Source organism: Furipterus horrens, unplaced genomic scaffold (assembly GCF_987537825.1).
Source record: "Furipterus horrens unplaced genomic scaffold, mFurHor1.1.pri manual_scaffold_2, whole genome shotgun sequence".
Classification (NCBI taxonomy): domain Eukaryota; kingdom Metazoa; phylum Chordata; class Mammalia; order Chiroptera; family Furipteridae; genus Furipterus; species Furipterus horrens.
Window position 1 is genome coordinate 22,614,040 of NW_028327172.1, and position 21,071 is coordinate 22,635,110.

The following is a 21,071-nucleotide window of genomic DNA, read 5'->3' on the forward strand; positions in this document are numbered from 1 at the left end:
CTCAAGTGCAACCTCAATTCCACTCAACAAACTTAAGAAATAAACAAGACACAGTACCTGTCCTTAAAGAGCTTACAATCTAGTAGCAGAGATAACAGATACTAATATTCTCTAACAAATATGGTTTTTTATGATAAAAAGCAAGGGCAAGATGACATAATCCTATTAATACTAGCCAATGTTTATTAGAACTTTTTATGTCTAGGAATTGTTCATATATTAAATGATGTATTATGTTCATGACTTAAAACTCACAGTCAGTCTATGAAGGAGCGTTACAGTTACGAACACTACATTGTTGTGAAAATTGAGGCAAAAGGAAGTTAAGTACCGTGCCCAAGGTAACTCAGCTAGTGAGAGGCAAAGCTGGGGTTTGACCCCAGGCTCACTGAAGTTAGTGCTGCCGAAACACACAGTTGTGGGGCTGGGAGAGAGTGCCCTGGTGACCTGGTGACACTTATTGCACTGTGATTTAACCTTCTAGGTACTGCGGCCTGAAAACCGGCTTGCTGACGTCCCCCATGGTGGGGTTCATGGTGACCAACCAGTGCACCTTCCATGCACCTGTCGGCTTCCCCCAGGTCCCAGTGGCTGCTCTGGCCGTGGAGAAAGTAGGCCACTCCAGCGTGCATTATCGCCTTGCTCTGTTTCCACCTAAGCCTACCCAGGAGCCTCTGACAGTAGACCACCAGGACCTCAGTGATGGCTTTTTCTTTGGCCACCCCAAGCTGGCACAGTTTGACACTTTGGCCTGTACCACCGGGTCCTCAGTGCATGTTTTTGTGAATCCAGCCACCAGCAAGCCCACAGGCCTTCCAGAAGACTTCAGAAGGGGCCTGCTGAGGCTGAGGAGGCCAGCTTCCATGTGAATCATCTCTCTGTGGAATTGTGCCTGTCAGAGAATAAAGTCTAGATTATTTCCTGAATGACTCCTTTTCATTCCCGAGCATGTATTTTTACCCTTAAAATCACTATCAATGTCTTAAAAGTTTTTATAACAGAGTCATCTAGCTCCATTGATGAAGCCTCTTCTTGCCTCAGGCCCGGAACAAAATGCCTTTACAAAACCAGGGGCCTCCCTGAGCCCCCATGGCCACCCACGAGGATGATACCACTCTTACCTCCTTTCACAGAAGAGGAAAAAGAGGTTTACAGAGTGGAAGTAAATTGGCCTGAAGGCAGTCAGCTGGTGAAGTCCAACTGCACGTGCTCTCTATATGCATTTTAATCTCCAGCATCTGAGCAGCAGCGCCATGTGCTTCCTGTAGTTTGGATTTCTAATCTGATAGGACTCCTTAAATGTCCTCAGTTTCTTATGGTTAATAACCACATGAACTCTTTTTTTAAAAGATGTGAACTTTGCCCTGGCTGCTGTGGCTCAGTGGATTGAGCGTCGGCCTGCGAGCCAAGTGCTGGTTCGATTCCCAGTCAGGGCACATGACTAGGTTGCACGTCAGGTCCCCAGTTGGGGGCGCGAGTGAGAAGCAACCACACAGTGATGTTTCTCTCCCTCTCTTTCTCCTTTCCCCTCCCTCTACAAATAAATAAATAAACAAATAAATAAGTTTTAAAAAATAAAATAAAAAGATGTGAACTTTAAACACACACACACCCCTTTCTTTTATGTATTTAAAACAACAAACGCACCTTTGACAATTTTCTGATAAATCTAAAACCTCCATCAGTCACTAATGCCATGCACTGAAATTTGAAAGCAAGGGCAAATAAACAGAATCTTTGACGCTGAAACACAGAAGGACCCTACTTTGGCATCGTGATGAAAAGGGTTACTATTATATTGAGTGCTGACTACACCAAGTGCTTTGCAATTGTTACCTTATCTAATCCTTACGTTGCCATTTTTCAGATGAGAACATTGAGGCTTTAAAGAGAATATGTGGGGTTGGAGGACGAGAACCAGTCACCTCTGCCTTGATCCTGTGACAGGGAAAACTGTAGGTTTAATCTCTCTGGGTCTCAATTTCCTCCTCTGGAAACATGACCCTGAGTGACCTTTTTCAGTTGGATCCCTGACTCTTTTCTGAATACCCAGAGACTCTTGATCTGCTTTTTCTGAATTTAGTTCCAAATCCCTGCCACATATTTAGAATACAGTTGCCAAGATTAAAAAGAAAAAAAAAAGTGTTAAATGCTATTTGTCATTTAATCCACTCAATTTCACTTAGTAATAAATCAATTTTAAGGTTTTAAAAACACTTAACACAATAATTCTGAAACTCATAAAGACTCTTAACCAGCAACTTAGTGTTTGTAGGCATTGAGTTATCTGCTCTGTGGCATTTGAACTGCTCAAAAAGGTCATCAGGGAGAATTCCTTTAATTTATGTCTCTTGTTTCAGTCCTTGCAGTTCTTGCACATGCATGATCACACTTCATCTTTGGAGCTACTCCGAGAGTTGGGTATTATTATTATTATTATTATTATTCTCCCCATTGTACAGTGAGAACAGGTTCTTCTGCAGGAAGAGGACCTGCCGAGGTCACAGAGCTCCAGTGGGGCAGGAACGAGAACTTGCACCCAGCCAGGCAGTTGGACCTGTCTTTCCACGCAACCCCCGCTGCATCTCATCCCAGTGGTCCTGAATATTCAAATTACAACATGCGTGCCATGGATTTTTAAAATTGTAGTAACACTAGTGGTAGTTTCACCAAGAGGCTCTTAAATTGGAGGCAACATGGTGGAGTGATTAAGAGGGTGGGGTCCTCCTGGATTTGTATCCTAGATCTGCCATTTGTAAATTGGGGAACCGCGTGTTCCAATTGCCCAAGACAGGGCTGCTTGTCCCAGCATCATGGCAGGCTCACTCCCAATACTGTGGGCCCCGGGGTGTGGGTAAATACGGAAAATGGTCTGTGGGTCACTCCACCATTTTTCTTCCTACCAAAGGGGCTCCATGTATGTGTGTGTCTCTGGACACCCCAACCTGCATATTCAAACTGAGTCCACCTGCTGCCCCATGGGCCTTTTGGGTCTAGGTGTGTGCACATCTGTGGCTTTGTCTGCCCCTTGGAAAATCCACCTGGGGGCTGCACACACAGTCTCTGGAAGAGGCTTGGGGTTATTTGGGCAGGGAATTCTGGGTGCTACAGAGACTTGGAACATGATCTAGAAGCAAGGGTCCTGGCTTTGAGTGAGCAAAACCCTTCAGTTCATGAACCCCTCGACCCATGAGGAAGATTCCAGGCAGGAGAGGAGCAGAGTGGGTCTCTAAATTCCAGAGTGGGCAGGGCAGGTTGTCCAGGATTTGGGGAGGCACTGATTAAGACTGCCCCTCTTCTCTGGCAAAGATATTGAGCTCTGGAAAATCAATTATATAGTCACCTAACTTATGAGTTGTGTAACTTTGGACATTGTTTCCTTTTAGAGTTCTCTCATCTGTAAAATAGAAAAAATAGTCCACTTACCACCGTTCATCAGGAGTGCTACTCACCAAGGTTTTCAGCCCACCCGTCCGAGCAACAGTAGGATCATGTTTCCTGTTCCCTGGATGTTAGCTGTGGCCATGTGACTTGCTTTGACCAATGCAAGTGACATGGGAGAGAAGAGTCACTTCCAGGAGTGACCACATTCGCTTGCCTGTGCTCAGTCCTCCATTGGACATGGGTGGATGTGGAGACACACAGCTGAGCCCCCGTGCTGCAGCTGCGTGGACAATTGCCCAGAACCACAGCAGACTTTGCAAAGGCAAAAATTAAACCTGTTGCTGGAAACCACTGAGATGGTAGAGTTGTTGGTTACTGTAGCCTAAGCCAGCTTACCCTCTTTCTTACAAGTACCAACCTCATAGGGTTGTTATGTAAAAAACGTATGTAAGTACTTGGCATAGTGCCTGGCACACAGCTATTTGTATCTGTCATGGGAGAAAAGAAATCTTATGTGCTCCCACTACACAAATTTCAGGGTCGGATAGTAACCAGTTCTGACATTCATTTCCTTTCATGTGCTTCTGCGGGGAATCAGATGCTGTTTTCTCTTTTAGGAGGAAGATTACAGGTACTTAAAGCTCACAGAATGGTGAGTGTCCCCATCCCTGGGCCCCAGAGCTGACCAGGATCAGGGGTACTGATAGGTTCTTTGACTAGACGTCCAAGTTCGTGTAAATCTAATGGCTTTAGGGACTGATGACACAGTCTTTCCAGTGCTCAATTTTTTAATACTTCGCTGTGTGCCAAAACAGTGAACGTTGTGGCACTCATTGGTTTTTAGTGGGAAATTCTGGCACTATGAACTCAGTTTTAACAGTAGAGAGGCAAATCTAGGTGCATGTACTTGGAGGAAGCAGATTTTATTATAAAGTTGGCAGACTATACCTAGGAAGACTTTTTTTAAAAATGCAGTCAGCCATTCACTGTTTCACTCCACAATGTTTCAGAGCTGAGCTCACAGGTAGCCACGTAGCTGCCGTTTGCCGGGCACTTCTGAGCAGATGTGATTCGTGCCGTTGCTAATAAGAAACAACTACAAGTAATCCGAGCAGGTGAAAAAACCTTCAGGTGTCACTGACTTTCTAACTACATTTTTGTTACACTCGAATTCATTCGCAAACTTGCAGTAAGAGACAAGAGGTACAAAATGTATGTTCATGTTTTGCTTGGACAGATTTTGGCTCCTAGCAATTAATGCTTTCAGTCCCATTAAGCACATAAATAATGCTTTGTGACATTACAGTATTTCTCATTACAGATCGATTTTGTAGCATTTGTTCATAATCAGACTTGAAATGTTACCTAGAAACAAAGTATGTTTTCCTCGAAACAGTCAGACCCTATTAGAAATCTAAGGCTTTACAAATCATGATGTTAACAGCCATGTCCTCTAGCTAAGGTTTTCTTTCCTTAAATAGTGTTAAATTCAGGCCCAGGAGCACTAGTCTCTTTGAAGATTCTCTTCTTGTGTGCACTGCCTTGAAAGGAAAAACTAAGTGCTCAAAATATATTTAACATCTTACTATGTACAACTTAATAAATCAACCCATATTCCCTTTGGGGGAAAATAATATTAACACCTTTTAAAAGTGTTATGCTTATAATTAGGTTACACAGTATTATTTTCTCATTTATTCAAAGACAGGTTTTCATTGCTTTAAAAAAAAATAAAAGGTGTCAGCCTATGTCTAGGTAAGAGGAACTATTCTCATTTTATGACCACATGATTATGTACTGTGGGTGAGCAAAGAAATAAAGAAAACATGTATCAGACTTGGAGATTTGGAGCTGTAAAACCTAGTGCTAAACAACAGAGGTTTTGGAGCCAGGAACATCTGAATTTGAATTTTGTCCCTGCCATTTAATCACTGTGGAAACTTGGGCAGAATTACTTACCTTCTTATTCAACAAATATTCACTGTTTTTTTAAGAATTATTTTCCCTGAGGAATAATCTCTTTGATTAAAGCTAACAATCTCTTATTCTTCAGCAAATAGAGTACTGTGCTTCTTGTAGTCTAGGCTCTAATAGTCTAGATTCCAGGAAATAGCAGTTAAGTAAGATGGACCAAACTATTGGTCTCACGGAGCCAATAGTGTAGCCTGGGGAAGATGGACAACATATCATCAAACAAGATGATGTCAAATGGTACAGTTGGTTGCATGGTGGTCCCAAATATCTACCCCAGAACTTGCGAATGTGACCTTACTCAGAAGAAAATGGTCTTTGCAGCTGTAACTAAGTTAAGGATCTCAGGATGTGAGCCTTAAATCCAATGACAAGTGTCCTTATAAGAGATACACAGAGCAATAGAGAGGAAAAAAAGGCCATAAGATGGTGGCAGAGATTGGAGTGTTGCAGACAGAGACAAGGAATGCCTGCGGTGGGAAAGGCAAGGAGGGATTCTCCTCTGGAGCTTCCTTGATTTCAGACTCTGACCTCTAGAACTGAGAGTAAGCTTCTTTTCTTAGCCATTCACCTTATGGTAGTTTGTACAGCAGCCCTAGGGAACAGATATAAATGGGAATATGTATCAAGAAAATAAAAATGAGATAGGGATTCAAATGCATAGTAGTCATGTGATGCCTAACGATGATCTGGCCAATGACAGACCCCATACAGGACGATGATGTACCACTTAGCCTAGGAGCGTACTAGGCCAGACCATCTAGATTTGTGTACATGCATGCTATGATGTTCACACAACGAAATTGCCTAACACCATATTGCTAAGTGGCAAATGACTCTATTATAAATGGTAGATCTGGAAGGCATCCAACCTAGGAAGGACCTTGGTATGTTCAAGGACCAGGAAGTCAGTGGGGCTGGGTATAGTAGGTAAATGGAAGAGTGGTAAGATGCTGCTGAGGAGGTAGGAAGGGACCAGATCCTGTAGAGCTTCACAGAGTTCTGCTTGTTCTTCCAAATGAAACATATCCCAGAAAGATCTTACAGTTAAAATGACCTCCAGATTCCCTAACTAGCATAGAGAAAGAAGGAAGTATTTACTTATTCAACAATTAGGAGGATATTCTGAACGTTCTAGTACTTGGATTGAAAAAACCCAGAGCCTTTATAATCTTACTCATGTAATCCCATCCTATTTAATTCTAAATGAATAATAATGTCACAGTACATGTGAAGCCAAACACCATAGGACACAGTGGAATCTCGGGGGGATCCTTTATTTCATTCACTTCCTACTTACACAGCAGCATTTCAGTCTGTACAGCTTGTTTCCTCCAGTTCAGCCAACGGCTTGGAACATCGCCTCACTCTAATTCCATGCTGTAAGCGGCCCCCAGGCAGGTCCGAGGGTCATGGAATCCCTGGGACTAGCTGTGATGGTTCCAGCACCATGTCATACAGGCTTCCCTGGGATCCCCCGATGATCGGTGAGGAAATAAACTGTATTTCTATTCACTTTTTCGAAGATCAGACCTACCTCATTGATACGTCAAGAAAAGTTTCTCAAGTAGAGTAACGTGTTTACCATTTTCCTATAGTTCTTCAAATGCCTGACATTCACCTTTTCCCTACCTCTAAAACTCCTTTCTTTTTCACATTATCTTTCTTGATTGTTTCTTATTATAAAAACAAAAAACAAAGATCTGGGTTTGTTTTGCACATAACCGGGTCCACACAGAAAAATGCACAGAAGTTTCATATACCATTTACAGTAAAGGATCAGAGTACAAAGTCAAGAAGGAAGAGTCTAAAGCATTAGACTTGTTCTGAAATAAGCCTACATAGGATGATACCACTGTAGCCTCATTAGAATTTTCCCTCACCAACCATTCAATAGTGGCAAATACAAAAATCTGCAGTTAAAATACCCAGCAGTCACTCCATGTATTGTCCTTCCAACCCACCCAACTTCTGAATGACAGGGTTTTTTTTCTAATTTTATTCCCCTTTAAATTTAATGGAGAAAGCTAAAACATCATGTTTTAGCAATATATCCCCATAGAATATTGTGATTTACCAAGATTTTAATGTGCTCATAGAGCTATCTTACTGAAGGAATAGCAATGACTATTATCCAGTAAATATTGAGTGGAAACCAATTTTAACCCCAATCTGAAGTTATAACTTTGCTGTTTCAGGGACAAAACTGCTATAAATAAGACAACTGTAGCAACTGTCCAAGACAATAAAACAAAGCCTGACAGTCTGCTCTATTATTGTGAGTGTGTGTCAAAGTTCATCATGATTTTTTGTGAGGTCTTCTCCGTAATTGGTAGCTTGGCTTCCAACAAACATGTTCCAGTTCTCCAGTATCTCCTCTTTAGTCAGCTTCTCATCCTGTGGGAGAGGAAAGAGCTGTGTCACTGAAGCTCTAGTAACTCTGAATGGTTCAGCAGGAAGCGCTCCGTTATTTCACTGATTTGCAACATTTAAAACCCTATACTTCATAATTAAGAAGCTGCTAGGCACCTCTCCCATCTACTGTTACTGCACTGCAAATGCCCAAACTGGAAGAGCCCCCTGCTGTAAAATATATCAGGTTAAGTCCCTGAGGAAGTCAGAGGTTAGAATCCAGCTGTGTCTACAAGCAGTAATGGCATTCCCAAAATGGGCTCTGAAGAACTCCACTGCCCTTTCATGGCCTGACTGTAAAACTCAGCTGTCTCCCGAGAGCTTGGAGCAGAAATTAAAGTGGAAAAAGGCAGGGCTTTTTTCTAAATCTTGCTTATTTATGATTTGGATATGTAGCAATAGATATCGATGATATCGAAGTGCTGGGCCTAGAGCTCGAAGTGGGGCTTGCCTGAGGGTGCCTGAGTTTTAATGGGCTCTGCTTCCTGTGTTGGATAAGAATCTGCTGACTGAATGACTGGAGGAACAAACTTGTCCTAAGGCAGCGCAGGGTGTACCCCTTAAATCCATGCCCTGCCCACAGCAAACAAAGTTCTGCAATCCTAATGGGAGTGACCGTGAGTCTCTGGCCCACAGCAGACTATCCAGGAATGTCTCAGCCTAACAAGCTCACCATGGGTTATCATCGCATTGGGTCAAGTTTACAGGTCTCTAACATAGGGTGAGAATGAGAAATGTCAATAAAGCTCAGCGGCACAGGCCAGTGCTATCACAGAGAAGCAAACAGAACCAATCTTATGTAAACTGTCTCCCTTCAAGGATCGATTCCAGAAGAATGTGAAATACCCTGTTTTTGTCCGACTCATACACCAGGTGTCTGGCCTCAGCCTGCGCGTGGTCATAGTCTTGAGGGAGGATCCAGTGGCGAATCTCATCTTTGTCCAACTTCCCGTCCTTGTTCAGATCCCGGAACTCATTAAACTGTTCCCTTTCTGACAGGACCCAGTCTGGCTCCGGGCCATTCTCCTCGTGGGAAAACATATCCGCTAGAAAGGAAGGTTGATCTCAGTTAAGACGACAAGTGGGAAGGTATGTTAAAGAACACCTGACCTCCTGAGGTTTCGGAAGAGACCTAATGCAAACATGTGGAGGGCAGTTTCTTGGGAATAATAATGCAGTGATTTATCCACTCTGAAGGTCACTTGGTGGAATAGAAAGAACTAAACTTAGGAGCCAGAAGATGAAAGGAACTAAGTCTCTTGAGTCAGCACAGTGACTAGGATTGTTACTTAATCCAATGGCTAAGTCTTAAGTTGCCTTGCCTGTAAAATGAAAATAATAATTTATAAATCACAGGGTTATTATGATGGTCAAGTGGGACATTTTCTGTGAAAGCCCTCTACAACCCACACTAGCACTACACAGGTGAAAACTAGTAACAGTAACCACCATCGAGCACTTTCTATGGTCCAGATACTGTGTAATGTACGTTACATACTTTTTTTTTCATAATAATCCTATGAAGTAAGTCTTGTTATAACTCCCATTTTATAGATGAAAACACTGAGGCCACAGCTCGTATGAGCATCAGGCTGCATTGGAACATGGGCATTGTTTCCAACCCATGGTCTTATCACCATGTTCCTTTCTACTGTTGTTCATATCATTTCCAAAGGGCTTTCGCATGTATCATTTTATTTCATCCTTGTAACAATCCCGTATGCTAGATCACTATCCCTGTTTTACAAAATGGCAGGGGAAGGAGAAAGAAGGCAAAGTTTACACATTGTTTGCTCAATCACTAGATCTTCTTGGAAAAGAGATACCCTGTGGGCAGTTTCTCTTTAATGGAAACACAGCTTGGAAATATCAGGTAGTCCAGGGAGCAGGGGGTAGATGAAGGTAAAAAAGAGCGCAAGACCCTTGGTTCAGCCACAAAGTAGACCCACACCTGACATCTGCACACTGTTTTTGAGAGAGGGCTGTCACATCCATTAGCTAACTTGAGTTCCATCCAGTCCTGGAAACGTGGGTGCTACGTATTCCCGTTTTACAGAGGAGGAAACCGAGGCTCACGGTGACTGCGTGACTGCCAGGGATCAGAGAGCTAGTACACACAGAAGCCAGGACTCCCAATTCCAGCACTCTTCCCACCACACATCACCACAGCTTTTCCACTCATGCCCTCCTGAAGTGGAGTCGCTTGCTGGCTAAGCTCCTGCAAGGGCCTCTCTGACTGCAAATTGCTCCGAATTAGATGTTCAGGCACAATGCCCCCATCTCCCTCTCTGCTCAATGCAAAGACTGGAATGTTGCTTTTAGGCAAAGCCACTCAATGTTTCAGTGCAGAGTTCAGGACTGAGAGGAGCACACCCCCTTAACCAAAAGTGATGCCTTTAGTCGGTCAGCCTTTTCCGTCAGTCTAATCCCATCCCCACTGTCAAGGCGTCTGCGGCTCTGAACCTTCTCTCGGAAGTGTGTGCCAGGCAAGGGGAAGGCTCTTCTGCCTGTCAGCATCTGTTAATTCTGCAGGGTTAGTGCCACCAAGATCATTTTAACTACTGTGGCGAGAGCTACCTGTGTGTTATACCCCAGACAGAGAACAGCGTTAGGTTCCCTGATCAAGTGTAATTCCTAATGATTAGATGCAAGTTGCCAAAGACTGATGGCAACTTGAGCTCTGGTTTTACACTGAAAGGTAATGAACTGCTTCTATTAAATGTGTACAAAAATTCTGTATCTTACTCCTCAAATGGTTTGCCAACTTTCACCTTATTGAGACTTGGGAGAAAAGGAGGCATTATGAGAAGGCAGCCATGTTCCCAAGCACTGAAACAGCAGCTGATGAGGATCAAATAGAAATTTCCATGTTGCCTGCTCTGGTCTTTTACATCTGGAGAGCGACTGGGCTGCAGGAAGTGCTCTAACCAGCAACGGTGGGTTCTGACCCAGGTACATTGATTTGAGTCTCATTCAGCCAGTGCTCACAGTTACCTGAAAATGCACTTCTTGCTGGTGCTTATGAGGAACCCTTCAGAATAAATGCTAGGTATGGTACTCCCAATAAAACAGCTATACTATGGGGCAGTTATGCACTTTGCAAAAGGATTTACCTGTAAAAAGGAGTGCTTTTCTGCATATACAGTATTCCCTCACTTTCCGCGGGTATTACCTTCTAACCCCCCACCCCGTGATAGGTGAAAATGCGCGAAGTAGGAACCTTACATTTATTTTAGTATTTATATATATTTTAAGGCCTTATAAACCCTTCCCACACACTTATAAACCATTCCCAGTCCCTTATTAACGTTTCCCACTCCCTTATTAACCTTTTCCACACTTTTATAAACACTACTTATGTTCTTAAACATATTCTACACTCTGAAACCTACGTAACTTTAACAACATACGTATACAGTACTGCAAAATCCCGCGACATAGCGAAAAATCTGCGATAAATAATTAAATATAATATTTTTTAAAATCCCGCAATACAGTGAGGCCGCGATAAGTGAACCGCGATAGAGAGGGACTGCTGTAGCTTAGACATATAAATAGTTCTGTTGATCACAGCTGCATCTGCTTAGAGTTTCTAGGCCCTACTGACTGTCTCATTTTAATCTTTCCCCTAAGACTGTCTGCTCGAAACTCACAGTAATTCTATGGGGCCACCAATCACCTTTCCCAAAGATAAAATTACACAGTGTGCTGAAGGGTACCTCTCAGAGCTGGGGAGCCAACTGCTGGCCATGCTAGAGGTAGGGGCCAACTTTCTGGTCTCGCCTCCACTGAATAAGGTCTAATAATTCCTCCCCGATACTGCCCGAATGGTGTAACAAGTCCCTTCCCACTGGGAGGTCACAGGGGTGACACCCACAGACTTGTAGCTGTTGCTAAAAGCGACATCTGGAGAAAGCAACCAGACATGGGGGCGGAAGAACGTTGCCCAGATGGGACAGCTGAGCAGGGCTCCAGGCTACACTCACCAATGTACTCATCTTGATCCACAAACCCATCCGCGTTCTTGTCAATGTCCTCCAGAGTTTCCTAGGAAGCAGGGCAGAAAACAGAATGCAACGTGGCTAGGTGCTCTCAGCAAATTTTATAGAGTTCTGACTATTGTCCTCCTTTGTCTGGTTTTCATGGCTGATTGCCTGGTGACTTCTGGCTTGTCTCCTTACCTTCCCAGGCATCATTTTATTATATATAAAAAAATAGGCAGTAGGTTTTGTCCTTCCTCCTCCATCCCATAATTTTAATTGCAGAACATTCTCTTCAAATGAAAATGTGCCCGTTGGACCAGAGATGCTCTGATTACATCAGGACGCCCTGCCAGGCCAACCATTTCCACCATCCAGCCAAACCATCCCCTGGGGAACCTGTGAGGAACCAGTTTAAGAACCACTGGACCAGACAGTCACAGAGATAGATTCCAGGGCTAACTGGACTGTGAACACCAAATTCGTGTCAGAAAAACATGAAACAGTGGGCAGTTAAAGAATAAAAGCCTATCTCACTTTTGAATGTATTATGTTTTGTATATTCAACTTCCTAATTAGGTATTTTACCAGGATGAGTACTTAAATTTGAGTTTACCATCTACTGTCTCAGCAACTCAAAGGCACATAATCCACTTGTGGCTAATTCTTTATCTCCATCGTCCTCTGGCCAATCAGCTATCACTAAGTGGATGTTGGGCAGCAAAAAGAAATGATGCTTAGAGTCACTGCCCAGCTTTTAGGGTCATGGTGGTCATGAGGAGGAAGCGTGAGGCAAGAGTGGACCCAGCTACTAACTGGACAACTACAATAGTCCAGAGCTGGTTATAAACAAAGCTTTAGCTACTTGTTTCCCAGCACGGAGGCAGTTGGAACTGCCTTGGGTTACCTGACGAGGAAGCAGGTAAAGGCATTATTTTACTGTTGTGGAAAATGGAGACATTTGGGACTCCACAAGGCACTACAGAAAGCAACTATACTCAAGAGGACTTACACGCATAGCTGACTCTCAAAGCCTATAGGATCTGATCTGTTCACCCTCGGAAGACGCCACCCTCACCACCACCCCCAGCTAAAGGGAGTGCCTTTTCCAGCCATGGTTTTTAGTTGAAGTTTCTGTATGACTGAACAATCCAATGCAGTCCATATCAGTCTTTTCCTAGTTCTCTCCAAGCTGAAAAAATGGTCAAAGATCAGCTAGTTTGTTCATCAAACCCATTTGCTCTTTCTGAGCACCTATCTAGACTGTATTTTCCAGCCTCATCCCTTCTAGGAGGAGCCAGGGGAATGTAAAAGGAAGGGATGAGTTATTTCCTGGTTGGAGCAGTAAAAGCAGACTGCCTTCTCCTCATTTCCTCACTTGTCTATCAGCTGGCTGTTACCAGGAGGACCTTGAGGCCGCAGGATGGTGGAGAACAAGATGGAAACAGCCTGGCTGCTTGACAGCTCTTAGAGGAGAGCTGCCCAGACAACCCACCTGCCTGGGACCATCTGCACTGGACATGGGATAAGCAAGAAATACACTTTGATTGCGATAAATATAAATGGCTAGGATTAGGGGCTATTTGTTTTAGCACTGAGCCTGCCCTGACTCATTTACTGGGTAGGCAAATAGTCCAATCTATTTCACTTCAAAGACCTTCTCCAGTTCCCCTCAGGATGAAGAAACGTTCTCTCTTTGGAAGAAGGCACCAGATTTTGGTGTAGTTTTTGCCCCGGTCTTTTCCCAGCCTGGGAACTTCTTTTCTCTTACCAAAACCACAATTTCTTTCATATGCTCAAACTCCTCCGGGTGCAGAAAGGCAGTGAATTCCTCCCGAGTGGCTGTCAGGTCAGCATCAAGGTCTGCAGCTTTGAACCTTCTCTCATCACGTGGCAACATCTTTTTAAAGGTGTGATGATCTGAAGAATCGTGAAACTCTGTGGGGTTTCCTGCAGAATGTCGTGTACAAATGTTTCAATTGGGCTGCTAAAGAAGGCATTTCCTTCCAAATCACCCATCCTTCATGCCCAAACAGTACACATGGGACTCAAGGGCCTGACCTATTGAGTTCTTTGAAACAGTTGATTTCAGAAGGCCTCTAGTAACATACCACCCCATAACACAGGCCCCACTGGTGTACGAGGAGCATGATAGCAGTGGTTAAGAGCACAGGCGTTAGGCCTTACTGATGCCATACTGCTCTTTGCTGAACCCCACTTTCATATCATTCTTTGCTCCAGAACATGCAGAGGCTCCCTAGTACCCACATTTTGTCTAAATGTTTCTGCCAGGCTTTCAGGATCTTCCTTAATCTGTCTGTGAGTCTGTGCATCTCCAGTTCTTCTCAGACCTGACCCTCACTGTCTCTACCATGCACCCAGTGGGTATGTACCCTGTGCTCTGCACACATCCTTCCATCATTCCCCAAACAAGTATGTCTTATATCCAAACCCTGCCCATTGTTATATGCTTCGCTGCACCATTGCCCTTCCAGCTGACCCATCTCCCCCGCTCATCTCTCTCTCTCTCTCTCTCTCTCTCTCCAAATATAAATCCATTCTTCAAGGCCCAGCTCCCAAGCCGCCTTCTACCGGAAGCCTTGCCTGACTGCTCCAGCCCACTCGGTCTTTGCTATCTGAAACTCGGCAGCATTGTGAAACTGTACCAGACGCTCTTCTTCTCTGTCTTGTTTGGTGTGCGGTCCTGGGATCCCAGCTCTGGGAGGCCAGCAACCTAAGTCATTTTTCACTAGAACCTCGACCCCTGCCGCTACTCCCCACCTAGGACTTCACTCACGAGTATACCACTGAGTGCATTCTTAGTAAGCAGAGCAGGATGTTACATGGGCAAGTCCTACTTAGGAGGTGGTGACAATCCCTGAAGGGGGTGGACATGATGAGGGAGTCGAGTCTCCGGCAGGTGCCTGTTTGTTATGTGGGCCCCGGTGGTGTCACCTCTCCTGAGGCACCTCTTACCTAGGTAGTAACCATACGTGGCCTGTTTGTATTCTTCCCAGGAGATTTTATCGTCTTTGTCCCGATCATAATCCTTCCAGACTTTAGCAACATTATCATAGATGTATCTTTTCTGCACCCGTTTGATCCAGGTTTTCAGCTCTTCGGTAGTGACAAAGCCATCCCCATCACTGTCAATTCGATCGACAATCTTCCTGTAAAAAAAAAAAAAAAGAAAGAAAGAAAGAAAAATTCACAGAGAGAGCTATTATCAAGGCTTGTGTGATCCTGATCCAGAAAAAGATCAAACACCTACAGAATCTAAAATGTATCAACATAAAATCAATGATCTGATGGTGCTGGAAAGGTTCTTAAAGTTTATCTTTTCCAAGGATGAGGCGCCTTTCCTCCCACCCAGGGCCAATGGCAGACACTATGCATAAGTCATGTCCCTTTGTCCTGATAAATCTCAATGTGGCCTCAGAATCCTTCTCAACACAGTGCTCTACAGATGGACACTATCAATTGATTAGTGTTGATTTGTAAGGTGAAACCTAGCAGTCTTCCCCAATGTAGTCCTTAGAATGGAAACTGAGGCTGAGAGAAATTGAATTACTTTTCCAAGATCCCACAGTTGGTATTTGGTACAACTGGGGTAAACTGGCCCTAGGTCAAATTTTAAAAAATGGAAAATTCCATGTCAACCAAAAACTAAAAGAGTTCTCTGTTTAAAACAAAACAAAACAAAACAAAAACTCCTTACTTTGGACCCAAAGACATGAAACTTAAAGCAGGAGGACACCAGATCTTGTTGGACAAAACATAAAATGTTGGGGATGAAAGAGCCTTGATATAGTGAAACTTACTCAAGAAACCTGGCCAGCTGAGCAGCTGCAGGAGCCTGAGCCCCCACTCTTGGAGCCAAGACCCCTCTGTCCCCTGGCATCTCCAGAGTCACAGCTGGCCCAGGTTCTGGCAATTTCCCACTGGACTTCACCGAGGTTCCCCAAAGCCCAGCCCAGAGCAAAGGTCAGGCTGGTAATTCACCAGTGTCCATGTTCAGGCCGAAGGGGCCAAGCTAGGGATGCCATCCCTGTAGGAAACCACAAAGATACCTACAAGCTACTTCCAATATTTTAAAAAGTTTCGCCCATTTACTTGGGACGAGGTCATATAGGCCGATGAGGGATTTGTTTCTTTGGCTGCAGGCTGGAACCCTATCGACTCAGTGGTAAAATTTTCTTACTGGGAACAAAAGTTGATTAGCAGTTTCTCTTTGATTAATTACGTACAGGAAATGACTTCATTAGCACTTAAAGCTCCATCCCCACCTAGATACCTGGGTAGCCTGAGCTCCTCTTTTCTAGGAAGGTGTAAACAGTACTAACAGATTTATTTAAAGTGTCCTTCCATTTGCAATTGTACCAGGTCTCCAGACTGAAAGACTAAGCCTCAGGCATCTTCAGGCTTCCTTCCAGGAGACGGTAGCCAGGCACAGCAGAATTCTTTCAACACTGCAGTGTTCAGCCTACCTACTATGCGCCAGGCACTGCTCCAACACTAGGGATATTGAGGTGACATGCCCCTCAGTTATTTAAAGCTTGCTGAGGAACAGAATCTCAGACCAGCAGAGACCTAATGTTGGATTGTGAATAACCTTTTTTGTGGAAAAGAAAGCATCTAATCTATGCCAAATAAATGTCTGGGACATAGTCAGCCTGACACATCATAGAAGTTAATGAATAGTTGTTGGAAGAATAAATATGACCTAAACCTCTGTCTTAAAAAAATCTCAGGAGTGAGATACTGGGAAAGGCAGCTATGATGTAGCACAACCCATCCCTCCAGTCAGAACACCTTGATCTTATCTTGTGCGGCAGTGGGCAAACATCTTGACTCTCTGAGTCTGTTTTTCCTCTTGCAAATTGGAACACCTACTTTACCAGGAATGTTGTGAGGAATAACGGAGATGTGTGTCTTTCCTCACTAAAGACGATAAACAGGTGAATGGAAAACTCAACAAACACCTCGCAGGTAACAAATGAACAAGCCTCCACACCAAGCCTAGGGCAACCAGGAGATCCCCTGCCAGCTGCACGCGGCTCCAGACAATGACTGCCACGTGGGAATAGTGGTCCATGGGCAGAAACCGAGGTGTATATATGGCATCACTCAGATTTTAAATGTTGGCAATTAATTGACATTTTTTCTAAGGTTTGCTATGACACGCAGCCTATAGTATAGATGCCCACTTTGCGGCCTTCTGATCTAGGTGTGTGTCTCCAGGGACCTAGAGCTGTCACGTTTTCAGGATCAGGTCAGGTGGTGGCAACAAGCCTGCCCAGATCCCTCATGAGCTCGGACCTGGAGGGGGGCTGTTGCTCCAGGGGCGCTCAGCCATCCCATTCCGCACCCATCACTCCCGACCCTCCACCCACCTCTGCCTCTGGCCTGGATTTACCTTAAAAGTGAGCGGTGCATCCATTACCCATCCACTGGCTCAGGTCAGAGACCCCATGACATTTGTGAGTCCTTGCTCCCTCCCTCTCTACCCCCACACTGAATCAATGCTGCCACTTCTCCCTCCCCCATCCTGCTGGGTTCACCCTCTCCTGCCCTGTGGCCCTACAAGCCTGATTCAGGTGCTCAAGGCCACGGTCCTTCACCGCTCTCCCCATCGTGCCTCAGTTATGTTCTCCTCCCTACTGCCAGTCTGACCTTCCTAACGAGAATCTAAGGTGATGACATTTCGATCACAGGCAGGGTGACATCTAATCTCCACCCCTCAGAGGTCCTTCCTGCTCTACTCTTGGTTTCCTCTTCTCTCGCACCTCTCACTTCTTCTGCCCTGTTCCTGTATTATCCAATACCTCTCATCCCCCAGAACGGGCTTCAAAATCTTCAGAAGCAGGCTGTTCTCTCTTCAAAAATGCCTTTCCCTGCTGGTATGCCTGGCAACCTCTCAGTGTTCCCAAAAGCTCTGGTTCATTTCTAAACCCCCAAGCCTCTCTCTCCAACCTGAACCCCCAGGGGCTCCTTCTTCTGGGTGGGCTCACTGTAGTTTTTACCTGCCATTGCAGCAATTATACTAGTATCTGCCTGTGTCTTATTTGATTTTAAGTAGTTTGAGGCCTAGAGCATACAAAGGCTTCCTCTCTGCACCTGCCATGTATCTAACATGGTAGTTGGCAGACAGTGGCCATTCAAATGTTTGTTGCTTAAATAAGCAAATGAGGTTAAGGTGTTCATACAAAGATCAAATGCAGACCACCTCCATCAGCCCTTGCTCTCACCAACAGGCTTACTCCTCACGAAGGCATTAAACTGGAAAGCTGTAGGATTGCAAACTAGGGAGTTCTCTACTCCAAGCCCCAACCCCCAGAATAAATCTGTTTTCAAGTGCCTCAAAGCAATACAATAGGCTAAACTCCTCAATGGCCTCCATTGTTAAGTCCCAACAAGAAGAGAAAGTACATCTCTGCAAAATAAAAGGTGATTGTTTGAAGGTGACTTTGAAATTCAAAGATCTTTTTATCAGAGCAGGCAGATGGTGCACCTACACAATAGGTATAATTTAGCCTCATACCCTAACCAATCCCATTGGCCTTTGGTGGCCCCCATCAGCACAGGGATGGCTGTGTTCTTTTTTTATGTAGCAGGACAGGAAGATCTCCACCCCCAGGAACCAGATTCCAGGAGGCCAGGTGCCCAGTAGGCAGGGCTACTGGGACCCTCCCCAGCCCATCCTCCAGCAGACTGCCTGGTGATTCCAGATACCTTTGCACAATGCCCCAGTGTCTCCCCAGGGAACCTGTGGAGGGTGCACTGAGATGTCCCAAGGTTTTGCTTCCCAGGTCTGGTTGCTGACTCAACTGCTTTCAACAGTGAAATTTACAATCCACCACACCACCTGCCAACTTTCTGCCCTCAGCTGCCCAGGGACTGAGTGTCTCTGCTGCCAGCTGCTGGAAACACAAACTAAGGGACCAGTTTCCACCCCTGTTCTCAAACGCCCCTCATTTCTTAACAACGCGATTTTTATAACCTACACCAGATTTATGGGGCAATTAGGCAGAAGGAAAGAACACCTCAAGCCCCAGTCCAGGAATCAAACTTCTTCATCTGCCCCTTCATCTATCTGTTCATTCTTGAGACCTTCTTAGAAGTGTCTCAACCGCTTCTCTTTGGGAATGCGGGGAGAAGACATAAACTGGGAAGGTGAGTTAGAACTGTCACTAAAAGGCCACCGAGACAAACTCTTCTTTTGTACATTCTTCACCCTCCCTTCTGATGCAACCACGGGGAGGGGGCGGGCCCTGGACGTTCCGGTTCCCGCAGAGGCTGCCACGTTCTGGCCTCCCCGCGGGAAGCCACCGTGGCCCGGTGCGATCTGGAAGCAGGGGTCCTGGCCTGGCGGGCAAATTTCCCCAGCCCCTCAGCTGCTCCCGACTGGACCCCGCCCTCGCGCACACCGATTTCGCTTTCGATTCACAGCGCTTTCAGCGTGGTTCCCGCCCGGGTGGCCCCGCGGACACCTGCAACGCCCCCAAACGCAGCCCGGGCCGCGGCCTCACCCCAGCCTCTCCTTGCTCTCCTCCGAGGTGAGCTGGTCGAAGGTCTTAGAGTCCTCCTTGCCCAGGAAGGCCTCGTGGTCGTACTGGAAGCTCTGGTTGTCCTCGGGAGGCCGCTCGCCCAGATCCGAGTCGGGCCGCACCACGCGCTCCTTGCGCACGGTGGGCTTGGCCCGCAGCGCCCCGGGAGCCAGCGCCAACGCCAGCAGCAGCCCCAGGGTGAGTCCCAGGACGCAGACTCGGCCACCGCGTACCATCATCGGGAGGGGAGAGCGGCCCACAGGGAAGCACCGAACAAGCGAGGACAGTGGCGACTGGGGAATGGGGGCTGGGGCCGCAGAGGGTAAGGAGACGGGCCAGCCCCTCAGCCAGCGCCCGCCCTGTGCCAGAGCGGAGGGGCGCGCCCCGGGCCTCGGACCGGGAAGCTTCGGGCTGCCGCGCTCACGAGCCCATTGGCCGCCGTCCTGCTGGGGGGAGGCCCAGGCCTGAGCCACGTAGCCACCGGAGTGGTGGGCGCAGGGCTCGGGTTTCGCTTCGGCCCCTCCCCGCGATCTCATCGCGAGGGGCGGGCCCAGGCGTGCTGCGCTAGGGACTGGAGGGTTCATGGGAAGACGGGGGAGAAGTTCTTTGTCAAGCAACAGATGTTCGGGATAAAATTCCCTCTCTCTTCTTCCAGTTCCGGAGAACTGAAAGGAGGGAGGCACTGTCCCCCAGCCCTAACTTCCATCTGGGAGCCCAAATCTCAGCCTAAGACCCCTTTCCCGCAAGATGAGCTCTTAAACCAAATTCAACCCCACTTAACCCAAACTGGCAGTCTGGTAACTAACCCAAGAGACTGGAAAGAGACCAGGGTGGGCCAGGTTCTCTAGGAAGGAGGGTCTCAAACTCAAATGTTCAGGAGGGCCGAGCAGGTAACTTCAATATGACTGAGGGCCCATCTAAACAGAGCAGCCCTGTGCCCTCCAGCTGCCAGGTACAATGCTGACCCAGCGCTGGCAGATAGTCCTGTTTCCCAAAGGAAATCAGGATTTCAGACGTTACACTTTCATGTCTAATGATGGCCATTCATGTTACAAAAGCACTACACGACCCAAACAGATCTTGTCTGTATGTTGAATCTAAGTAATGCTACCAATATAACAAAGCTCTGTAGAACTTTATGCAATGATGGAAATGGTCTCTACCTGGGCTGTCCAGTAGATAGTGGCCATTGGGCACACTTATGTAGTGTGACCAAGGCATTGAAAATATAATTTAAATTTAAACTTAAAGAGCCGCATGTGGCTAGTGACTATCATATTGCACAGTGCAAGTCTAGAGCAACAATTCTTTTTGTCCTAGACTTTTGTGACTCATTGAAAGCCATGGACACTCTTTTAGAAAAATGCACATACAGTTACTGGCGTGGATGTTTGATTAAAGTGTCAGAAGATTCTTGGATCTTCTGAAATGCCACTCATGAGCCCCAGGTTAAGAATCCCTAGAAAACTAAAACTGTGGTTGAGGATCCCATCCCACCGCCCTTGAACAGCTATACTCCCAGAGCTATTCTGCTATCCCTACTCTCCTACTTCCACCCCTACCCCACCTTCCTTGATAGTCTAGAGAAGGCCCCTGGTCTGTGCTTCTTGCCCTCACATTAAGAATGTCTGGACATTACCAACAGCAGTATAGATGCAACTACCTTTCTTATGATGACTTATTTTAATCAATTAACGAATAGTCATTGCGTGCCCACCATGGCCTAAGTGCTGGACTGAGAGCTAAGCGTTCAATGGAATATTACACAGTCATGGTC

At 45.8% G+C, this 21,071-nt stretch overlaps 2 protein-coding genes across 3 annotated transcripts in view; one reads left to right on the forward strand and one right to left on the reverse strand.

Moving 5' to 3' along the window:
* LOC150018014 (uncharacterized) overlaps positions 1-926 on the forward strand; it is a 162,105-nt gene extending 161,179 nt beyond the window's left edge. For both annotated transcript variants that reach the window (XM_090267597.1, XM_090267598.1), the window contains exon 3: positions 485-926. In XM_090267597.1, the coding sequence (XP_090123723.1) occupies positions 485-869 (385 nt within the window). In that variant the 3' untranslated portion in view covers positions 870-926. The remainder of the gene's footprint in view (positions 1-484) is intronic.
* A 5,740-nt stretch (positions 927-6,666) lies between these two features.
* Positions 6,667-19,794, reverse strand: RCN1 (reticulocalbin 1). The gene is made up of 6 exons (XM_090262980.1): positions 19,277-19,794; positions 14,724-14,917; positions 13,519-13,697; positions 11,754-11,814; positions 8,614-8,813; positions 6,667-7,752 (listed from the first exon to the last, which is right to left on the reverse strand). Exons 1-6 carry the CDS (start codon positions 19,531-19,533, stop codon positions 7,645-7,647), a joined length of 999 nt encoding a protein of 332 aa, XP_090119106.1. The 5' UTR covers positions 19,534-19,794; the 3' UTR covers positions 6,667-7,644.
* Positions 19,795-21,071: the final 1,277 nt, after the last annotated feature.

Coding starts and splice junctions, on each gene's coding strand:
- RCN1 (XM_090262980.1), bottom strand. CDS start 19,533: ATGATGGTACGCGGTGGCCGAGTCTGCGTCCTGGGACTCACCCTGGGG. Junction 14,918..19,276: donor GAGAGCAAGGAGAGGCTGGG/GTGAGGCCGCGG, acceptor TTTTTTTTACAG/GAAGATTGTCGATCGAATTG. Junction 11,815..13,518: donor TGAAAGAAATTGTGGTTTTG/GTAAGAGAAAAG, acceptor CCTGCTTCCTAG/GAAACTCTGGAGGACATTGA.